This window comes from Salmo trutta, chromosome 32 (genome assembly GCF_901001165.1).
Source record: "Salmo trutta chromosome 32, fSalTru1.1, whole genome shotgun sequence".
NCBI lineage: Eukaryota > Metazoa > Chordata > Actinopteri > Salmoniformes > Salmonidae > Salmo > Salmo trutta.
This window is the reverse complement of record NC_042988.1, coordinates 24,498,458-24,515,083: the sequence shown is the minus strand read 5'-3', so window position 1 is coordinate 24,515,083 and position 16,626 is coordinate 24,498,458. Positions and strand designations below refer to the sequence as shown.

The 16,626-nt window shown below is 41.6% G+C and overlaps 2 protein-coding genes across 6 annotated transcripts; both read left to right on the top strand.

Moving 5' to 3' along the window:
* The first annotated feature begins 4,489 nt into the window (after positions 1 to 4,489).
* LOC115171506 (uncharacterized) lies at positions 4,490 to 10,684 on the top strand. 5 transcript variants are annotated; one of them, XM_029728419.1, is made up of 12 exons: positions 4,490 to 4,509; positions 6,821 to 7,022; positions 7,159 to 7,191; positions 7,409 to 7,527; positions 7,666 to 7,774; positions 7,894 to 7,932; positions 8,026 to 8,079; positions 8,247 to 8,480; positions 8,632 to 8,738; positions 8,819 to 8,984; positions 9,084 to 9,162; positions 9,284 to 10,684. In XM_029728419.1, the coding sequence occupies exons 2-12, from the start codon at positions 6,867 to 6,869 to the stop codon at positions 9,646 to 9,648; spliced, it is 1,461 nt and encodes a 486-aa protein (XP_029584279.1). In that variant the 5' UTR covers positions 4,490 to 4,509; positions 6,821 to 6,866; the 3' UTR covers positions 9,649 to 10,684. The 5 variants fall into 5 exon arrangements, with proteins under 5 accessions (XP_029584279.1, XP_029584277.1, XP_029584275.1 ...); XM_029728417.1 differs by lacking the exon at positions 4,490 to 4,509 and adding an exon at positions 4,550 to 4,746; XM_029728415.1 differs by lacking the exon at positions 4,490 to 4,509 and adding an exon at positions 6,251 to 6,423.
* Positions 10,685 to 11,600: 916 nt separating this feature from the next.
* Positions 11,601 to 15,190, top strand: LOC115171511 (elongin-B). The gene is made up of 4 exons (XM_029728428.1): positions 11,601 to 11,702; positions 13,158 to 13,292; positions 13,602 to 13,710; positions 13,968 to 15,190. Exons 1-4 carry the CDS (start codon positions 11,700 to 11,702, stop codon positions 14,078 to 14,080), a joined length of 360 nt encoding a protein of 119 aa, XP_029584288.1. The 5' UTR covers positions 11,601 to 11,699; the 3' UTR covers positions 14,081 to 15,190.
* Positions 15,191 to 16,626: the final 1,436 nt, after the last annotated feature.

Sequence of the window (16,626 nt, the reverse complement as noted above, 5' to 3'; positions counted from 1 at the left end):
GCAGCATGTGTGAAGGATGCTTTGTTGCAAACTAGGAAGCCAATTCTAGATTTCATTTTGGATTGGAGATGCTTATGGTGAGTCTGGAAGGAGAGTTTAGTCTAACCAGACACCTAGAATATGTGGACAACTACAAATACCTAAGTCCGAACCGTCCAGAGTAGTGATGCTGGATGGGCGGGCAGGTGCGGGCAGCGATCGGTTGAAGAGCATGCATTTAGTTTTACTTGCATTTAAGAGCAGTTGGAGGCCACGGAAGGAGAGTTGTATGGCATTGAAACTCGTCTGGAGGTTAGTTAACAGTGTCCAAAGAAGGGCCAGAAGTATACAGAATGGTGTCGTCTGCATAGAGGTGGATCAAAGAATCACCTGCAGCAAGAGTGACATCATTGATGTATACAGAGAAAAGAGTAGGCCTGAGAATTGAACCCTGTGGCACCCCCATAGAGACTGCCAGAGGTCCGGACAACAGGCCCTCCGATTTGACACACTGAACTCTATCTGAGAAGTAGTTGGTGAACCAGGTGAGGCAGTCATTTGAGAAACCAAGGCTGTTGAGTCTGCCGATAAGAATACGGTGATTGACAGAGTCGAAAGCCTTGGCCAGGTCGATGAATACAGCTGCACAGTATTGTCTCTTATCGATGGCGGTTATGACATTGTTTAGGACCTTGAGCGTGGCTGAGGTGCACCCATGACCAGCTCGGAAACCAGATTGCATAGCGGAGAAGGTACGGTGAGATTCGAAATGGTCGGTGATCTGTTTGTTAACTTGGCTTTCAAAGACCTTAGAAAGGCAGGGTACGATAGATATAGGTCTGTAACAGTTTGGGTCTAGATTGTCTCCCCCTTTGAAGAGTGGGATGACCGCGGCAGATTTCCAATCTTTGGGGATCTCAGACGATACAAAAAAGAGGTTGAACAGGCTAGAAATAGGGGTTGCAACAATTGTGGCGGATAAATTTAGAAAGAGAGGGTCCAGATTGTCTAGCCCAGCTGATTTGTGTGAGTCCAGATTGTGCAGCTCTTTCAGAACATCAGCTATCTGGATTTGGGTGAAGGTGAAATGGGTAGGCTTGGGCAAGTTGCTGTGGGGGGTGCAAAGCTGTTGACCGGGGTAGGGGTAGCCAGGTGGAAAGCATGGCCAGCCGTAGAAAAATGCTTATTGAAATTCTCAATTATTGTGGATTTATCGGTGGTGACAGTGTTTCCTAACCTCAGTGCAGCTGGGAGGAGGTGCTCTTATTCTCCATGGACTTTACAGTGTCCCAGAACTTTTTGGAGTTTGTGCTACAAGATGCAAATTTCTGTTTGAAAAAGCTAGCCTTTGCTTCCTTAACTGCCGGTGTATATAGGTTCCTAACTTCCCTGAAAAGTTGCATATCGCGGGGGCTTTTTGATGCTAATGTAGTATGCCACAGGATGTTTTTGTGTTGGTCGAGGGCAGTCAGGTCTGGAGTGAACCAAGGGCTATATCTGTTGCTGGTTCTACATTTTTTGAATGGGGCATGCTTATTTAAGATGGTGAGGAAAGCACTTTTAAAGAATAACCAGGCATCCTCTACTGACGGAATGTTGTCAATATCCTTCCAGGATACCCAGGCCAGGTCGATTAGAAAGGCCTTCTTGCTGAAGTGTTTTAGGGAGCGTTTGACAGTGATGAGGGGTGGTCGTTTGACCGCAGACCCATTACGGACGCAGGCAATGAGGCAGTGATTGCTGAGATCCTGGTTGAAGACAGCAGAGGTGTATTTAGAGGGAAGGTTTGTCAGGATGATATCTATGAGTGTGCTCGTGTTTACGGATTTGGGGTTGTACCTGGTAGGTTCATTGATAATTTGTGTGAGATTGAGGGCATCTAGCTTAGATTGTTGGACGGCCGGGGTGTTAAGCATGTCCCAGTTTAGGTCACCTAACAGTATGAACTGAAGATGGATTGGGGGCAATCAATTCACACATGGTGTGGTCTCCAGGGCACAGCTGGGGGCTGAGGGTGGTCTATAACAAGTGGCAACGGTGAGAGACTTGTTTTTGGAAAGGTAGATTTTTTAAAGTAAAAGCTCGAATTGTTTGGGTACAGACCTGCATAGCATGACAGAACTCTGCCCCCTCTGGCTATCTCTGCCCCCTCTGGCAGTTCTATCTTGTTTGAATATTTTATAGTTAGGGATGGAAATGTCAGGATTTTTGGTGGCCTTTCTAAGCCAGGATTCAGACACAGCTAGGACATCCAGGTTGGCAGAGTGTACTAAAACAGTGAATAAAACAAACTTAGGGAGGATGCTTCTAATGTTAACATGCATGAAACCAAGGCTTTTACGGTTGCAGAAGTCAACAAATGAGAGCGCCTGGGGAACGGTAGTGGAGCGAGGCGCTGCAGGGCCTGGATTAACCTCTACATCAACAGAGGAGGAGTAGGATTAGAGTATGGCTAAAGGCTATAAGAACTGGTTGTCTAGTGTGTTTGGAACAGAGTTAAAGGAGCAGGTTTCTGGGCACGGAAGAATAGATTCAAGGGATAATGTACAGACAAGGGTATGGTAGGATGTGAGTACAGTGGAGGTAAACCTAGGCATTGAGTGACGATGAGAAAGATGTCTCTAGAAACACCATTTAAACCAGGTGAGGTCACCGCATGTGTGGGAGGTGGAACAAAAGGGCTAGCTAAGGCATATTCAGCAGGGCTGGAGGCTCTACAGTGAAATAAGACAATCACTAACCAAAACAGAAATGGACAAGGCATATTGACATTAGTGAGAGGCATGCGTAGCCGAGTGATCATAGGACATCGCAACAATTTTTTTGTAGCCCCCTCGGACGGTTACGTCTGCAGACCAGTTTTGATGAAATGGCAGGGCATTAAAAGGGTCCAGGCCAATTGGCAAAATATGTATTGTAGCCCAAGAAATTGGCTGATGGACCTCTTCAGCTAGCCGGGAGGTGGGCTTAGCTCCAGGCTACCTGGTGCTTGCTTCGGAACAGAGATGTTAGCCAGGAGTAGCCACTCGGATAGCAGCTAGCTAGCTGCGATTATCTGGTGTAAAGGTTCAGAGCTTGCGGTAGGAAACCGGAGGTGTGGAGATGTGGTAGAGGAAGAAAAAAAACAGTCCTATATGCTCTAGACAGGTAGCGGAGCACAGCTAGCAGGCTAGTAGATGGGCCTTCAGGGGACGTCGCGACAGAGGAGCATGTTGAAACCCCCTCGGGCGGATTACGTCGGTAGACCAGTCGTGATGGATTGGCGGGGCTCCGTGTCGGCAGTAAAAGGGGTCCAGGTCAATTAGCAAAATAGGTATTGTAGCCCAAGGAGTGGGTGATGGACCTCTTCAACTAGCCGGGAGATGGGCCTAGCACGAGGCTAGCTTCAGGCTAACTGGTGCTTGCTTCAGAACAGAGACGTTAGCCAGGAGTAGCCACTCGAATAGCAGCTAGCTAGCTGCGATGATCCAGGTGAAAACGCTCAGAGCTTGCGGTAGAAATCCGGAGATGTGGTAGAGAAAAAGCAGTCCGATATGCTCTGGGTTAAATCGCGCTGTGCAGCCTGGCTGGAGTTGACCGGACTGAGGTTAGCTGATGACCGCTAGCAGTGGCTAACTGACTACTAACTCGTTGCTAGCTTCTTTTGGGGGTTCCGGTTCTAAAGTATAAAAAAAAATATATATAAAAAAAAAAAACTATTTAAAAAATAAAATCATATATATATATATATATATATATATATATATATATATATATATATATATACACACACATACACACACACACACACACGGGACATGACAAAGATGTCTGACTGCTACGCCATCTCAGATTGGTGCCCTTTGCGAGGTATTGGAAAACCTCCCTGGTCTTTGTGGTTGAATCTGTTTTTTGAAATTCACTGCTCGACTGAGGGACCTTACAATTATCTGTATTATTTTGTGTGGGTGACAGAGAGGTAGTCATTCAAAATGATATTAAACACTATTATTGAACACAGTGAGTCTATGCAGTTTATTATGACTTGTTAAGCTGATTTTTACTCCAGAACTTCTTTAGGTTTGCCATAACAAAGGGGTTGAATACTTATTGACTCCAGACATTTCAACTTTAAATTTTTTATGAATTTGTAAACATTTCTTAAAGCGTAATTCCACTTTGACATTATGGGGTATTGTGTGTGTGTGTGTGTGTGTGTGTGTGTGTGTGTGTGTGTGTGTGTGTGTGTGTGTGTGTGTGTAGGCCAGTAGCATCTCAATTTAATCAATTGTAAATTCAGGCTGTAACACAAAATGTGTTAAAAGTCAAGGGGTGTGAATACTTTCTGAAAGCTCTGTATAGTTTTTGGTCAATGGGAAAATGCGGGACAATGCTGTCCAAGCAAGGGATAGCATCGGCACGTTGGGGCTAGCCTGTATAATAACTAGTACCTTTGCGGTTCAGGAAGATCAGGTGTAGTGTAACAATTGTGACACATGAGGCTGTGTTTCCCATTTGTGAAACTGTGAGGTAAAACCAGGTTGAGAGGAGGTTAGTAGGTCAGGGTTGGGCAGAGGGTCTGACGAGCTCCCATGATGAATTGTTATGATAGGTTTATTGTTGTTAGTGGGAGAAGGGTTACTTTGGTTTGATTCAGGAATTTTGGTTTAGTTTCGGTTTAATGATCGAATCCGCAGTTGTGGAAACAGCACCACTGTTCGCCCCAGCGTCTTTAATATTGTTTTTGTTTTGTTCATGAAACGGAGGAGAGGAACGTCCGGCAGCGTGGTAAAATAAATTCCAGTACATATTCTGCTGTTCTATTGCGCTTGCAATGATTTCCGAAGGGGAAAAACAGTTTGTTTGCATTAACTTTTTTGATGTTGTAATATGCCAAATGGATGTGGCAGTTTCACCAATTTAAGGATTCTAGCTTTTAAAGGGGCAATTCGAAAAACAACAATCGGTTGGCTGCCCCGCCACTTGTTTTGGCAAAAGAGTTGAGGGATGGGGCTGGAGAAATTGAACCGCTCAAATTCATGAGATCAAAATGATAGTTTTAACCACGTTTTGAAGCTATACAGTGTTTGTGTACAATTACATTAACAATTGATTAAAAAACTAACAAGTGAACTAATGTAAAACATTTAGTTAAATAAGGTTTTATGCTCAGTGGAATTTTGAAATGGAAGTTATGGAACTCCCTCACATGCTTCTGTTATGGGAAAAAGTCCACAATAAAACTGACATTAAATGTGGTTAGAGCATTGAGCCAGTAACTGTGTAGGTTCCGTCCCTCTCTTCGCCCCAACCTGGGCTCGAACCAGGGACCCTTGCACACATCAACAACTGACACCCACGAAGCATCGTTACCTGAAACGCTATTAGCGCGCACCAAATCAAATCAAATGTATTTATATAGACCTTCTTACATCAGCTGATATCTCAAAGTGCTGTACAGAAACCCAGCCCAAACCCCCAAACAGCAAGCAATGCAGGTGTAGAAGCACGGTGGCTAGGAAAAACTCCCTAGAAGGCCAGAACCTAGGAAGAAACCTAGAGAGGAACCAGGCTATGAGGGATGGCCAGTCCTCTTCTGGCTGTGCCGGGTGGAGATTATAACAGCACATGGCCTAGATGTTCAAATGTTCATAAATGACCAGCATTGTCAAATAATAATAATCGTAGTAGTTGTCGAGGGTGCAACAAGTCGCCACCGCTAACTAACTAGCCATTTCACATCGGTTACACATCTAGCTAACCAAACTATGACAAAGTTGAATTACAATCATAAACCCATATTTTAGTTCATAGGTCTAGCCTCTAGCCTATGCCTATTGAAATGACTAGTCAATCTCCCAAATAGACCAATGCGATATATTTAAATTCCTTTATTAGTCACTTTAGCTCTCAAGAATTTTGACGTCAACCCGAATTGTTCATCTTACGTCGTTACAAATTACGTTGATATTCCTTCTTAATTTGCTCGATAATGTTACGCAAAAGTTTTTTTTTTTGCTAAATATGGCAACTCCCCTTGCTGCAGAAAAAACATGTTGGGCTAGATTTATAGGCCTTGTGTGCGGGTTTTGAATAGTCATTGGTCTAGAAATGTAAGCTAAACCTGGCAACCGTGAATAGTGGCGTTTATGTAAACGTAGATGGTGCATTTTATTTGCCCATTTTGTGAAGAACATTTGCAATTCACACTCCGACCTGTGAAAGGCAGCAATACGCAACAAAGCGTGTAGTTTGCCAGAAAACTACACGAAGAAGAACAAGAACAACCCGTGTAAAAAAAACTCTAACATCCGGCGGCATCATCACCTCTGAGAACGTTTAGCTAGCTAGTTGTGCCTCGTATTTTATATTTGTTCATTTCACATAGCCACAAAAAATGCCAACGCTGTGTTCAGCATACAACTGCAAAAATCGCGGTCCCAAAGCTGATGTAGGATTTTTTAGGTACGTTTTACCGTCTTGCTCGAGAGACACGTTAACGCTATTAGCCGTGGTATTTTGGCAATATACCACATACCCCAGAGGTAACTTATTGATATTATAAACTGGTTACCGACGTAATTAGAACAGTAACAATTATTTGGTCATAACTGTGATGCCTACTATGGGTACGGTTGCTAGCTATGTTATTGTTAGCTAAAGTAAAAGTTATAGCTAGCTAGTACAAATAACGTTAGTGTGCAGGAGATAAACTGACAAAAAAGCTTAATTAGGTAAATTATATGTTCTGTTGCGATACTGTTCTCTTATAAATCTACATAAATCATTTATGGATTTACTATTCATCATTTGATACTTTTGTGATACCAGTTTGCTGATGTATTAATGTTTCTTGTAACAGTTTCCCCAAAAATGACCCTGAAAGACGCAAGCGATGGATTATTAATATGAAGTGGAAAGACTGGAATCCTCAACACCACCACCGTGTGTGCTCCATTCACTTTGAAGACAAGTACATTTGCCGGATGGACAAACGTCAACGTCTCACGCCAGACGCAGTCCCGACCATTTTTGACTTCCCAGAGAACTTTCAAAAGAAGAAGGTACGCTGCAACCAAAAATGTATCTAGCGAGATACATCCCAAAGTCAGAACTAACTACACAAATAATACGGTTTATGATAACTGATGATTACAATATTGTAACGTGTGATTTAAATTAAATGTGTTCCTTCTACAGGCATCCATCCACCCACAGAGTAGAAGAGCCAGGGTAAGGCACTGGAAGAGGCTAATAACTCCTTTGCTGTATTTGGCATCACACATTGCACATTAGTGTCCATGTTGGTATTGCATTTGATGTAACTCAGCAATGTTTTCACTTGGTAAGTGAAGCATTGATATGTAAATGCAATGCCTACACACGGTACGTTTAAAGTAGATGCGTCCACGCAGTAATGGTGGTCATTATCTTTGTTTTTGCCATGCAGAGTGATGGGATGCCAGAGAAGTATACCTCTGCCCCTGCTGTTACAGTGGCTGAACCGGTCATAACACCAAGCCCCACCACCACATCAGAGACAAGCAAGCTGGCTAAAGACAATACTAAGTAAATAACCTCATGAATTTAAGTGAAAGTTAAATTTGTTCTTTTTGGAATGCACAACATCACTGTAGAGCAGTAAGGTTTCTACCTGTGTTCTAGTTCTTGCTTTTTCAATTGTCAACTTCTATTTTGACGGATCAGAGCTCCAGAAAAAGTTACCTCTTCAAGTTGGTATATCCATGTAGATGAAGAAATCCAAATGGCTGAATCCCTCCCAGGTTTCTTCCACAGTGATTACTGTCTACCACACGTGAGTGGCTCTAGGTGGTCTGATTGGACTGTTGCTTTGCCAGATATACAGAGATGATTTACTGGGGTTTTGCATTATGTAGACATTTAATAACATTTTCCTCATATTGATCTTTGCAGAGTATTCGCTGGGGATTCAAAGATGATGTTGCCCCGAAGGTAAGTTGTTTGCTCACTGGAATAACCTGTAGCTTATGCTATATACCAATAGATTATGCTAAGGATTTGATAAACAATGCACTTTATTTTCAGGTGGCATGTGAGAACATGGAGTTCCAACTTCCACCCCTCAAGCACATAATAGAGGTAATGAAGGATGTGTAAACATTCAGTCTCTAATACAGGGTTAGGGAAAGAGCCTCCAAGTTGATCATTGATTCATTGGTCTGTGTTTCTAATATGTCTCACTCTGGATCAAAAACCAATAAGTGTCATTAAAACAGTACTATACATTGTCTCCCATTCTTACCCAGATCACAGAGGCGTGGGAGTGGCTGGGTATGGACATCAGAGGACCACTGCCCCTAACACCGAACGGACACCAGTACGTTCTGACCTTGACAGACTTCTACTCCAAATGGGTGGAGGCCTTCCCCCTGAGAGGTTGTAGCTCTACTGAGGTAGCACAGCATGTAGCTGAAGTCATCTCTCACTTTGGCTTCCCTTTTGGAATCCTTGTTCGACTAAAGAGGAAGTTTACCAGTAAGGTGAGGCAAAATATATTTTGTCACATACTTACTGTTATACATACCTTGCAACAATCTTGAGGTTGGTTCATATATGCACTAGCGGTCAATAGGTCCAGAGTGGTTCATTAGACAATCGTATGAGGTGTTTTTACATTTATTCATGTTTTAGATCAACCTTGCCTTGAACAGTCATCTGAAGCTGAGGGGGTTCTCTCTCTTATACCGTCATCGGCAAGTTGGATCACTGGATCTGGCCACACAGACCCTGATCAGCAGGTTTGTGTTTTAGACTCATTCCTTTATATGGTTTTTAATTTCGTACTCAACTTTGACCATGGTGGGCTTCACCCCAACAGGATGGTGTCTGATCTTGTGAAGGACCATCCAGACAACTGGGATGTCTGCCTCCCTGCAAAGGTGTTCAGCCTGTGTTTCAAGGAGCACCCCAAGACCAAGCAGAGACCTTTCTCTCTGCTGTGCTGCAAAGGACCACAGCCGGTCACCACCCCTAGGGATCTGTCTGTAAGTTTACTCTGTAGTTATAGCTTAACTCTTATCATAATGGATTGCATTTCAATTGAATGGGTGTGTTTCTGCCTGTCCTTGTTATATTTCCTACAGTTCAGTCCTGCAGAGCTCAGAGAGAGTTCCTTTGCAATCCAGTCAAATCAAGAGGGTGGACAAGACTCTGATCCGCAAGGTGAGTGCAATTCCTGTACCATAGCAGGGATTTTTCTGCCATTGTAATCCTGTAATCTAAATTGTAATTGTGTTATGTTACTAACATAATTGTAATTTGTTGTGTTTATCTATTATTACAGACATGGTTGGCATTGAATCTGGAAAGGAAACAGCTGGAAAGAGCACTGTTACGAGGGTCTCCTTTTTAAGGAGCAACACAGAGAGTAACATCAACACTGACGCTAACACATATGGTCACCCAGACGGTAACCCCGACGGTCGCACGGACGGTAACCCGGACGGTAACCCTGACGGTCGCACGGACGGTAACCCCGACAGTCGCACGGACGGTAACCCCGACGGTCACCCGGACGGTAACCCCGACGGTCGCACGGACGGTAACCCCGACGGTCGCACGGACGGTAACCCCGACGGTCGCACGGACGATAACACCAACACCAACAGTGAGCGATCCTCTGAAGAACATCATGCCATGGAAAACTGAATAATTGATTGGATGTGGTTTTTATTTTATCATTTTGATTAGAAACACTTGTCTTTTACGGTTGTTTGGCTGGTATACTGGGTCATGATTGTTACACAGGAGGATGATAGGAGTTTATGAACCAACTGGATCAATTCAAAATCAGTCAAAATATCATGCATAGATGATGGAATAGTGATAAGCTTATCCTAAAAGCAATTTCTTTATTTTACACTAAACTTTTTTTTTCTTCCAGTAAATTAATCCAAACATGCGTTATTGTAGTACATTATTGTAGTATAGACATTTTCACCTTACATTATTGTAGTATATACTGTAGATATTTTCACCTTACCTGATCTTGGAAAAATTCACTTTAATGCTCCTCCAACTGGTAATTAGTAGTAGGAAACTTATCTATCATCCCTGAGCTCTGACTTCTCCCACATGCTGACCTCTGACGTCACATACTAAGGCAATTACCTCCATAACAGCATTTTCGGGGGGAAATGCATTTTCGGCAGTTAAATGCAACAAAACATTATTTATAAAAAGCAATATTAATATTGTTTTTGTTTATGGTTGGCGCAGTTTGTTGGCCATTAGCCAATCGGCGAGTTCAAAGCTTGTGAATGTATCTAACTGGTAAATACTACCTAATGACTTCACAACTGGTAAATACTACCATGGTTATGAACGCAGGATTATTGAAGGAATGTTTTTTTATGCCATGAATAAGAGACTGAACAATAATTTAAAAAAAAGCATTTGTTTATACAAAGCTACTTACATTATGAAGCATGCATTTATTATGGGTCCCTTCATTGTAGAGCATACCGGTGTTGGAGCTTAACAAAATGTACAATTATGAAATATTCTCAAAACAAAGCTTGGGTTTTCACTTAACTGCACAAGCAGCGCTTTCGGGCAGCTGGGATGTAATTCAGTCCGCCGATTCAGTTGCAAAACGTTTTTTAAACGAAACAGAATTTACCTCCATTTTCCAATAGAATTTACCTGAATATGACCAATAAACTCTTGTTTTGTTTCTTAAATGGTAAATATCTCGCCAACTTGTAGTTCTAAAACCCAGTAATGAGTTACCTCTAGTTGGGGAAATAATAGGGGTTTGGAATAAATGCCTAAAAGGTCTGAGGAGGTCTTATATATTTTGTAATATGAGATATCAGTCAGTTAACATGCCCTTTACGAATTATGAAGCGTTGTGCTTTATTTTTCATAAATACATAAATTCACAAAGTGACGTAAACTGATGAAGATGATCTCATAGAACAAAACGTTAGATTTCCTAAGTCTGTGTTTACCACATACCTTATTATCGGCGTTTATTCAAAACCGCCATTAATTTCCCCATAGGCTTTGGCTAACGAACCATGGCGGAGTTCGCAAAAATGGTTACCCCTTCTGCTTGTGGAATGAGTTAATGCCTACAAAAATACGCCATTACTTGTTCTCTGAATACCCTCCGCTGTGGTATGGGTATGATCAGAGATATTAGAGAAAGGAGATAGGAATCCTATTGGGCAATGAATGAGCCACATAACGACCCACCCAGCAGACTGTTGACCAATCGCGTTGACGTTGTCTTGCTTCGTCACGCTGTTGCTAAAATAATCATCACGAAATCCCTTCCGAAAGTCAGGGTATGAGTAGAGAAACGTGCCCTTTTTTCTCCAAAGAACGCGATGTCACGATTCCAAAGGTATACATTACAGATAGCAAGTTAATTATCGCACATATCAGAACATATTTGTAATGGTGTACTTCTTGTTGACAAAATGCATGCTAATGTTGAGTTTTTAGTTAGCGGCCAATTGACTCCCATTCACTCCTTGAAGGAGTGCCATCCTTGTCCAAGACTCGCCCAGAAGGCACCGCGCGGTCCATTGACGTAGCATGGGCAACGTACACAATGGTCGTTAATACGATTTCAATTGAGTTTCCTAGCTCATCAAAAGTATCTCTGGTGTTATACACCACTGTTGGATGAGAGCGTATTGTGATTCTCGCAGTGCAGCGTGGGATAGCGGAGGCGCAACCGACCGAGAGAAATGGTGAGTGAGGAAGAGATAAATAATCTATTTTAAAACTGTGACTTGACATTCTCATGGCGTTTTGCTACTATGGTAAAGTAAATATTGACATGTAGAAATCGTTAATTCCCTCCATTATGACATATGGTTGGGAAACGCTTGATATGGACTCCTTTTGTTTCGCAGCATATTAAGCTAACGGTAACTAGCAAGTCAACAGTAGCTGTTTAACTGCAATCAGCGTTTTGTTTTAGTGTAACTTGACGAGCTAATTCTAGCTAAACGTTAACTGTCTGACTTGTTAAAAAGAAAGGAAACTAGCTAACTTATCCTAGATCTGTCTCATTTAGCTAGTTATCTAGCCTTGGTGACACTCGAACATACTTTCCATGTCCATAGAAACTAGGTTACGTTAGCTAGCTATTTAGCTAGCTACTGCCCAGATGGCTTGCTATTCGTTTGGTGTCAAGCGTACATTACCACACGTCAGTGAAACATTGAGTGTATGGGCTAGCTAGCTAACGTTGGCTGGCATCTACTACTGTTAGCTAACTGAACAAGTAATGCAATATTACCTAGCTATTTTTTGCTGACTAGTTAGCTACACAAACATTCCATTTGCTATTTAATTAGTTAGCAAGCTAACGTCATACAGTTGCCAGCTTGGTAGCTAAAGTCATTTGGACATTTTGTATCCAGCATCGTTATGTAGCTAGCTAACAGTTAGCTAGCTACTAGCTTTGGAAGACAACGTTAACCAGACATTGTTAATCAACTAGCTATTAAGTAACTGGTGGCAAGTTTAGGTAGAATGTGCTCATAGTCAACCGTCAGTTTGTCATTTTGTCAGTCAACAGAATTGTAGCATTTTCCTCTTCGAGTTAAGCCTAGTCTTTTGAAACATGGGTGGAACTGGGATTTACAGTTGGTGGTGCGGTCTTAACCAATTTACTTTGCATGATCCCCCAACCTTAAATGATGAAACCCTGTTTCTACCAAATATTGAAACCCAAGATTTAACTGTACTTTACCCACTATCCTCCAGCCCTACATGTTGTCGACATTATTGGGTCCGGCCCAGACTTGAGGCCTTTAATTAGAAAGATGGCTCTCTGGCACTTCTAGTGATGAACGTGCACATGTGGGGCTGTCACCCGGCAGAAGCCTATGGTGGCCGATTTGGCTGCTGTTTGCTCAGTTTTCCCCTCTGCTGAGATGTTTTAACATCTAACGGGTGCATTGGTTCAAGAAAGGCTTCCGCATATACAAATCATAGGCCATTGACTACTAGACAATGAATGAAATGTCAAGGGCTGCAGCACGTTTCACAGTCCTATTCCAGTGTTTCTTATTGTTCACTGGTCTCTTAGTTAGCTAGCAAACAGAGAGCAATGGCATAGTGGTCCCTGGTACTAAAAGTTTGGGAAAATACATAATAAAAATAAGAGTTATCTCCCTAACTTGCTGTTGCCTTAGGATGTGTTTCTGATGATCCGGCGTCACAAGACGACCATCTTCACTGATGCCAAAGAGTCCACTACGGTCTACGAGCTGAAGCGCATAGTGGAGGGTATCCTAAAGAGGGCACCGGAGGAACAGAGGCTGTACAAGGTATATACAGTGCATACCCCTTGTGGAGGACAATTACAAAGTGGGGGAGTAAGATATGGCCAGGCCAATGAAAGTAATTTATTCTATTTGTGTATATAAAATCGTTTTTTCTTCTGATGTAGGAACTCCCCAAGTCTAAGAGGTTGATTTTTATTAAGCCCAAACAATCCCCCAAAGTCTGTTCTTCTCTTTTTCTCTCTCCTGCCCTCATTTGTGGTGTACGTGTGTGTGTGTATATATTGATTAAATGGTGAACTTGATGGTGGTGTTACATATCTACCCTCTGCTCTGACATCTCTCTTGTATCAGGATGACATGTTGCTGGAGGATAGTAAGACTCTTGGAGACTGTGGCTTCACAAATCAAACAGCCAGACCTCAGGCCCCAGGGACTGTTGGATTAGCTTTCCGTCTCGGTGGTGAGTATTCATTTTTATGTTACGTAGTATCTGTCCCATGTTTCAAAACATTCACTCTGTTTTATTCTGATGTTGAGCTGCAAGATATCCGTCTGTCAGAATGGCTGTGAAATAGTTTGTTGTTTGATAGTTTAACAGAAACAAATTGCAACTTCCTTGCACCCCTAAATTTATCCTTCTAAAAATGCCTCTTCCTCTGTTTCCCTTTGATACTCTTCACTCTCTCCTTATCAAACAAATCTCTCCCTCTCTTTCAGATGATGCATTTGAGCAGCTGAGGGTTGAGCCCTTCTCCAGCCCCCCAGAGCTTCCTGACGTCATGAAGCCTCAGGACTCTGGCAGCACAGCCAATGAGCAGGCTGTGCAGTGAAGGAAGTAGGCAGGGAAGGGGGGGGGGGGGGTCTGGGAAGTGGTGCTTTGGATTATGTAGGCCGGCTTTACAGACTGCTTTAGGGTAACATGCGAGTGCACCTGTGAGATCTTTAACTTTGCAGGAAGAACATGAATTCCCTCGCACAGAGGGGAGTATTTTCATGTTATTCCTGAACTAGGCTCACGCATGTTTAGATTCACTCACAAGATCCCTCAACAAACATTTCTAATTTGTCAGGCCACTGTCAGTAAGGGGGTTGGGAAAAATGCATCATACCTCCTAATTTAATTCATACTAGTCTTTTGGGGAGGGTGTAGCCTGTTTTTTGGTTTGGTGGGGATTTGAGAAGGGAGTGGCTATTACATTTTTAGAATGCCCTCTTGCTGATTGTGTTTTCTTTATTCAATATTAATATTACAATTTAGTGGTTTTTAATTACTCCTTGCGGTGGTAGTATGTGGAGCAACAAAGGGTTTGTGAGTTATTAGCTTATCTAGATAACATGTGCATGAATGGATCTGAAATAAACACACAAACATGTTGATGCTATGACATAAAATGTATAGCAGAACACATGTATTTGCACACACGGATGGACACACATACACAGAATGGTGTGAAGATTTACAATCGTCAGTTTTTATTTCAGTGTAAAGGTATTAAGCTTTCCCACTATCTGGTTTTTGTTTGCTTGTTTCTTTACTTTTGAACCTTTGCACTGGAGTTCCTGTGTATTTTTTTTTCTTTTCTTCTAATTCTCTATACAAAACTACCAATTTGACCCCTATTCCCCAAATTACACCACCCCCCTTTTTTTTGTCTGAAGTGTAAATGGTAAAACCTTCAGTGGAAAGCGACAGGAATCACTTATCTTTTGTGATAAACAAGCATGAAGGTACCATTTCCTGGTGTTGAATTGAAATGGGTGTAAACTGTCAATTAGATTCAACAACCTGACTTTGGGGTGGTTGTCATGCCCTTTTTTTAAGATATGATGGAAATGGTTCACCAACAAGCTCTTTTAAAAACAGGACTTTATGAAACAAGCAACACCTGTAATTGTCTTGAGTTGACATAAAAAAAATAAAACAAACATTTACTTTGTCACCTCCTGTGTGGTATATTGTTAATCGACTCGGTGAAATGCTTTTGTGCCATTCACTTTACTTGGTATTTGTCATTCATATGGTGAAATAAAATCAGTCCAATGAAATTTGAAATTGCCAGGATTGTATGATAGGGTAGTGTTATACTACAGCCAGAAAGAGGTGAGCTCTTGCTTAATCTATTAAGCTAGCTACAGCAAGAGAAGAATGTGTTTGTAGCAGGCTGGATGAAAGCTAGTCAAATATGTAGTTAGCTCATTTATTTGGATAAAGGGCCAGGTAGGTAAATTTATTAATCTACACAATTGAGGATGAAGTGGATTAGCGAGTTGGCTATAACACAATAGGCAATGTATTAGTTACCTTAATATTTGTTAAATAAATTACCTTGGTAAAATGTTTAGATGGCTAGCTAGCCTGTAATTTAGTGTGTTGGATGAACAAGCATGGCATTTTGCATCAACTATATTTAAATGAGTGAATTAACTAAACATTAGTAAATACGGTATTTAGCATTTTCGGTGGTCCTCTATCGTTTCGGTGGTCCACTCATCTTTCGTTATAAACAAAGGTACAAATTACTGTCTCCGAGTCAACAATCTGACTGTTGTGGTTGTCATTCTCTTAAGATATGATGGAAATAGTTTGCCAACATGCTCTTTTAAAAACAGGACAACCACCAAGTCCTTTTGTTGACATACAAACAATACATTTGTCAGCCCCTGTGTGTTATTGCTTTCGTTAATGCACACTATTCTGTGAAATGCTTTATTGCCATTCACTTTGTCATTCATATGGTGAAATAAAATCCATTCAGCAGTAAAATTAGGAAATGTTAAGGATTTTATGGTGTATTATACTACCGCCAAAAGAGGGTGATGTCTTGCACGTTTTTACTGTATTACGCTAGCTACAGCAGAAGATATTTCCCAGAGCCTGTAGGGATGGGCAGTTGAATCTGAATAAAGGAGTTCATTGAGTTTAGTTTATTTTGTTAATTATTTGGGCTGATACAGCCAAAACAGTAGGTGGCAGCATGCACCTATTGCATTTGTTTTCATACCCAGTGGTGTCAAGTACTTAAGTAAAAATACTTGTTTTTTTGGGGGGTATCTGTACTTGACTATTTCTATTTTTGGCAACTTTTACTTCGCTACATTCCTAAATCAAAATAATGTACTTTTTACTCCATACATTTTCCCTGACACCCAAAAGTACTCTTTACATTTTGATGGGAAAATGGTCAAATTCACACACTTATCAAGGGAACATCCCTGGTCATTCCTACTGCCTTTGATCTGTCTGACTCACTAAACACAAATGATTCGTTTGTAAATTATGTTGGAGTGTGCCATCTGGTTTTCTTAATATAAGGAAGTTTAAATAATTGATACTTTTACTTGTGATACTTAAGTACATTTATGCAATTCCATTTAC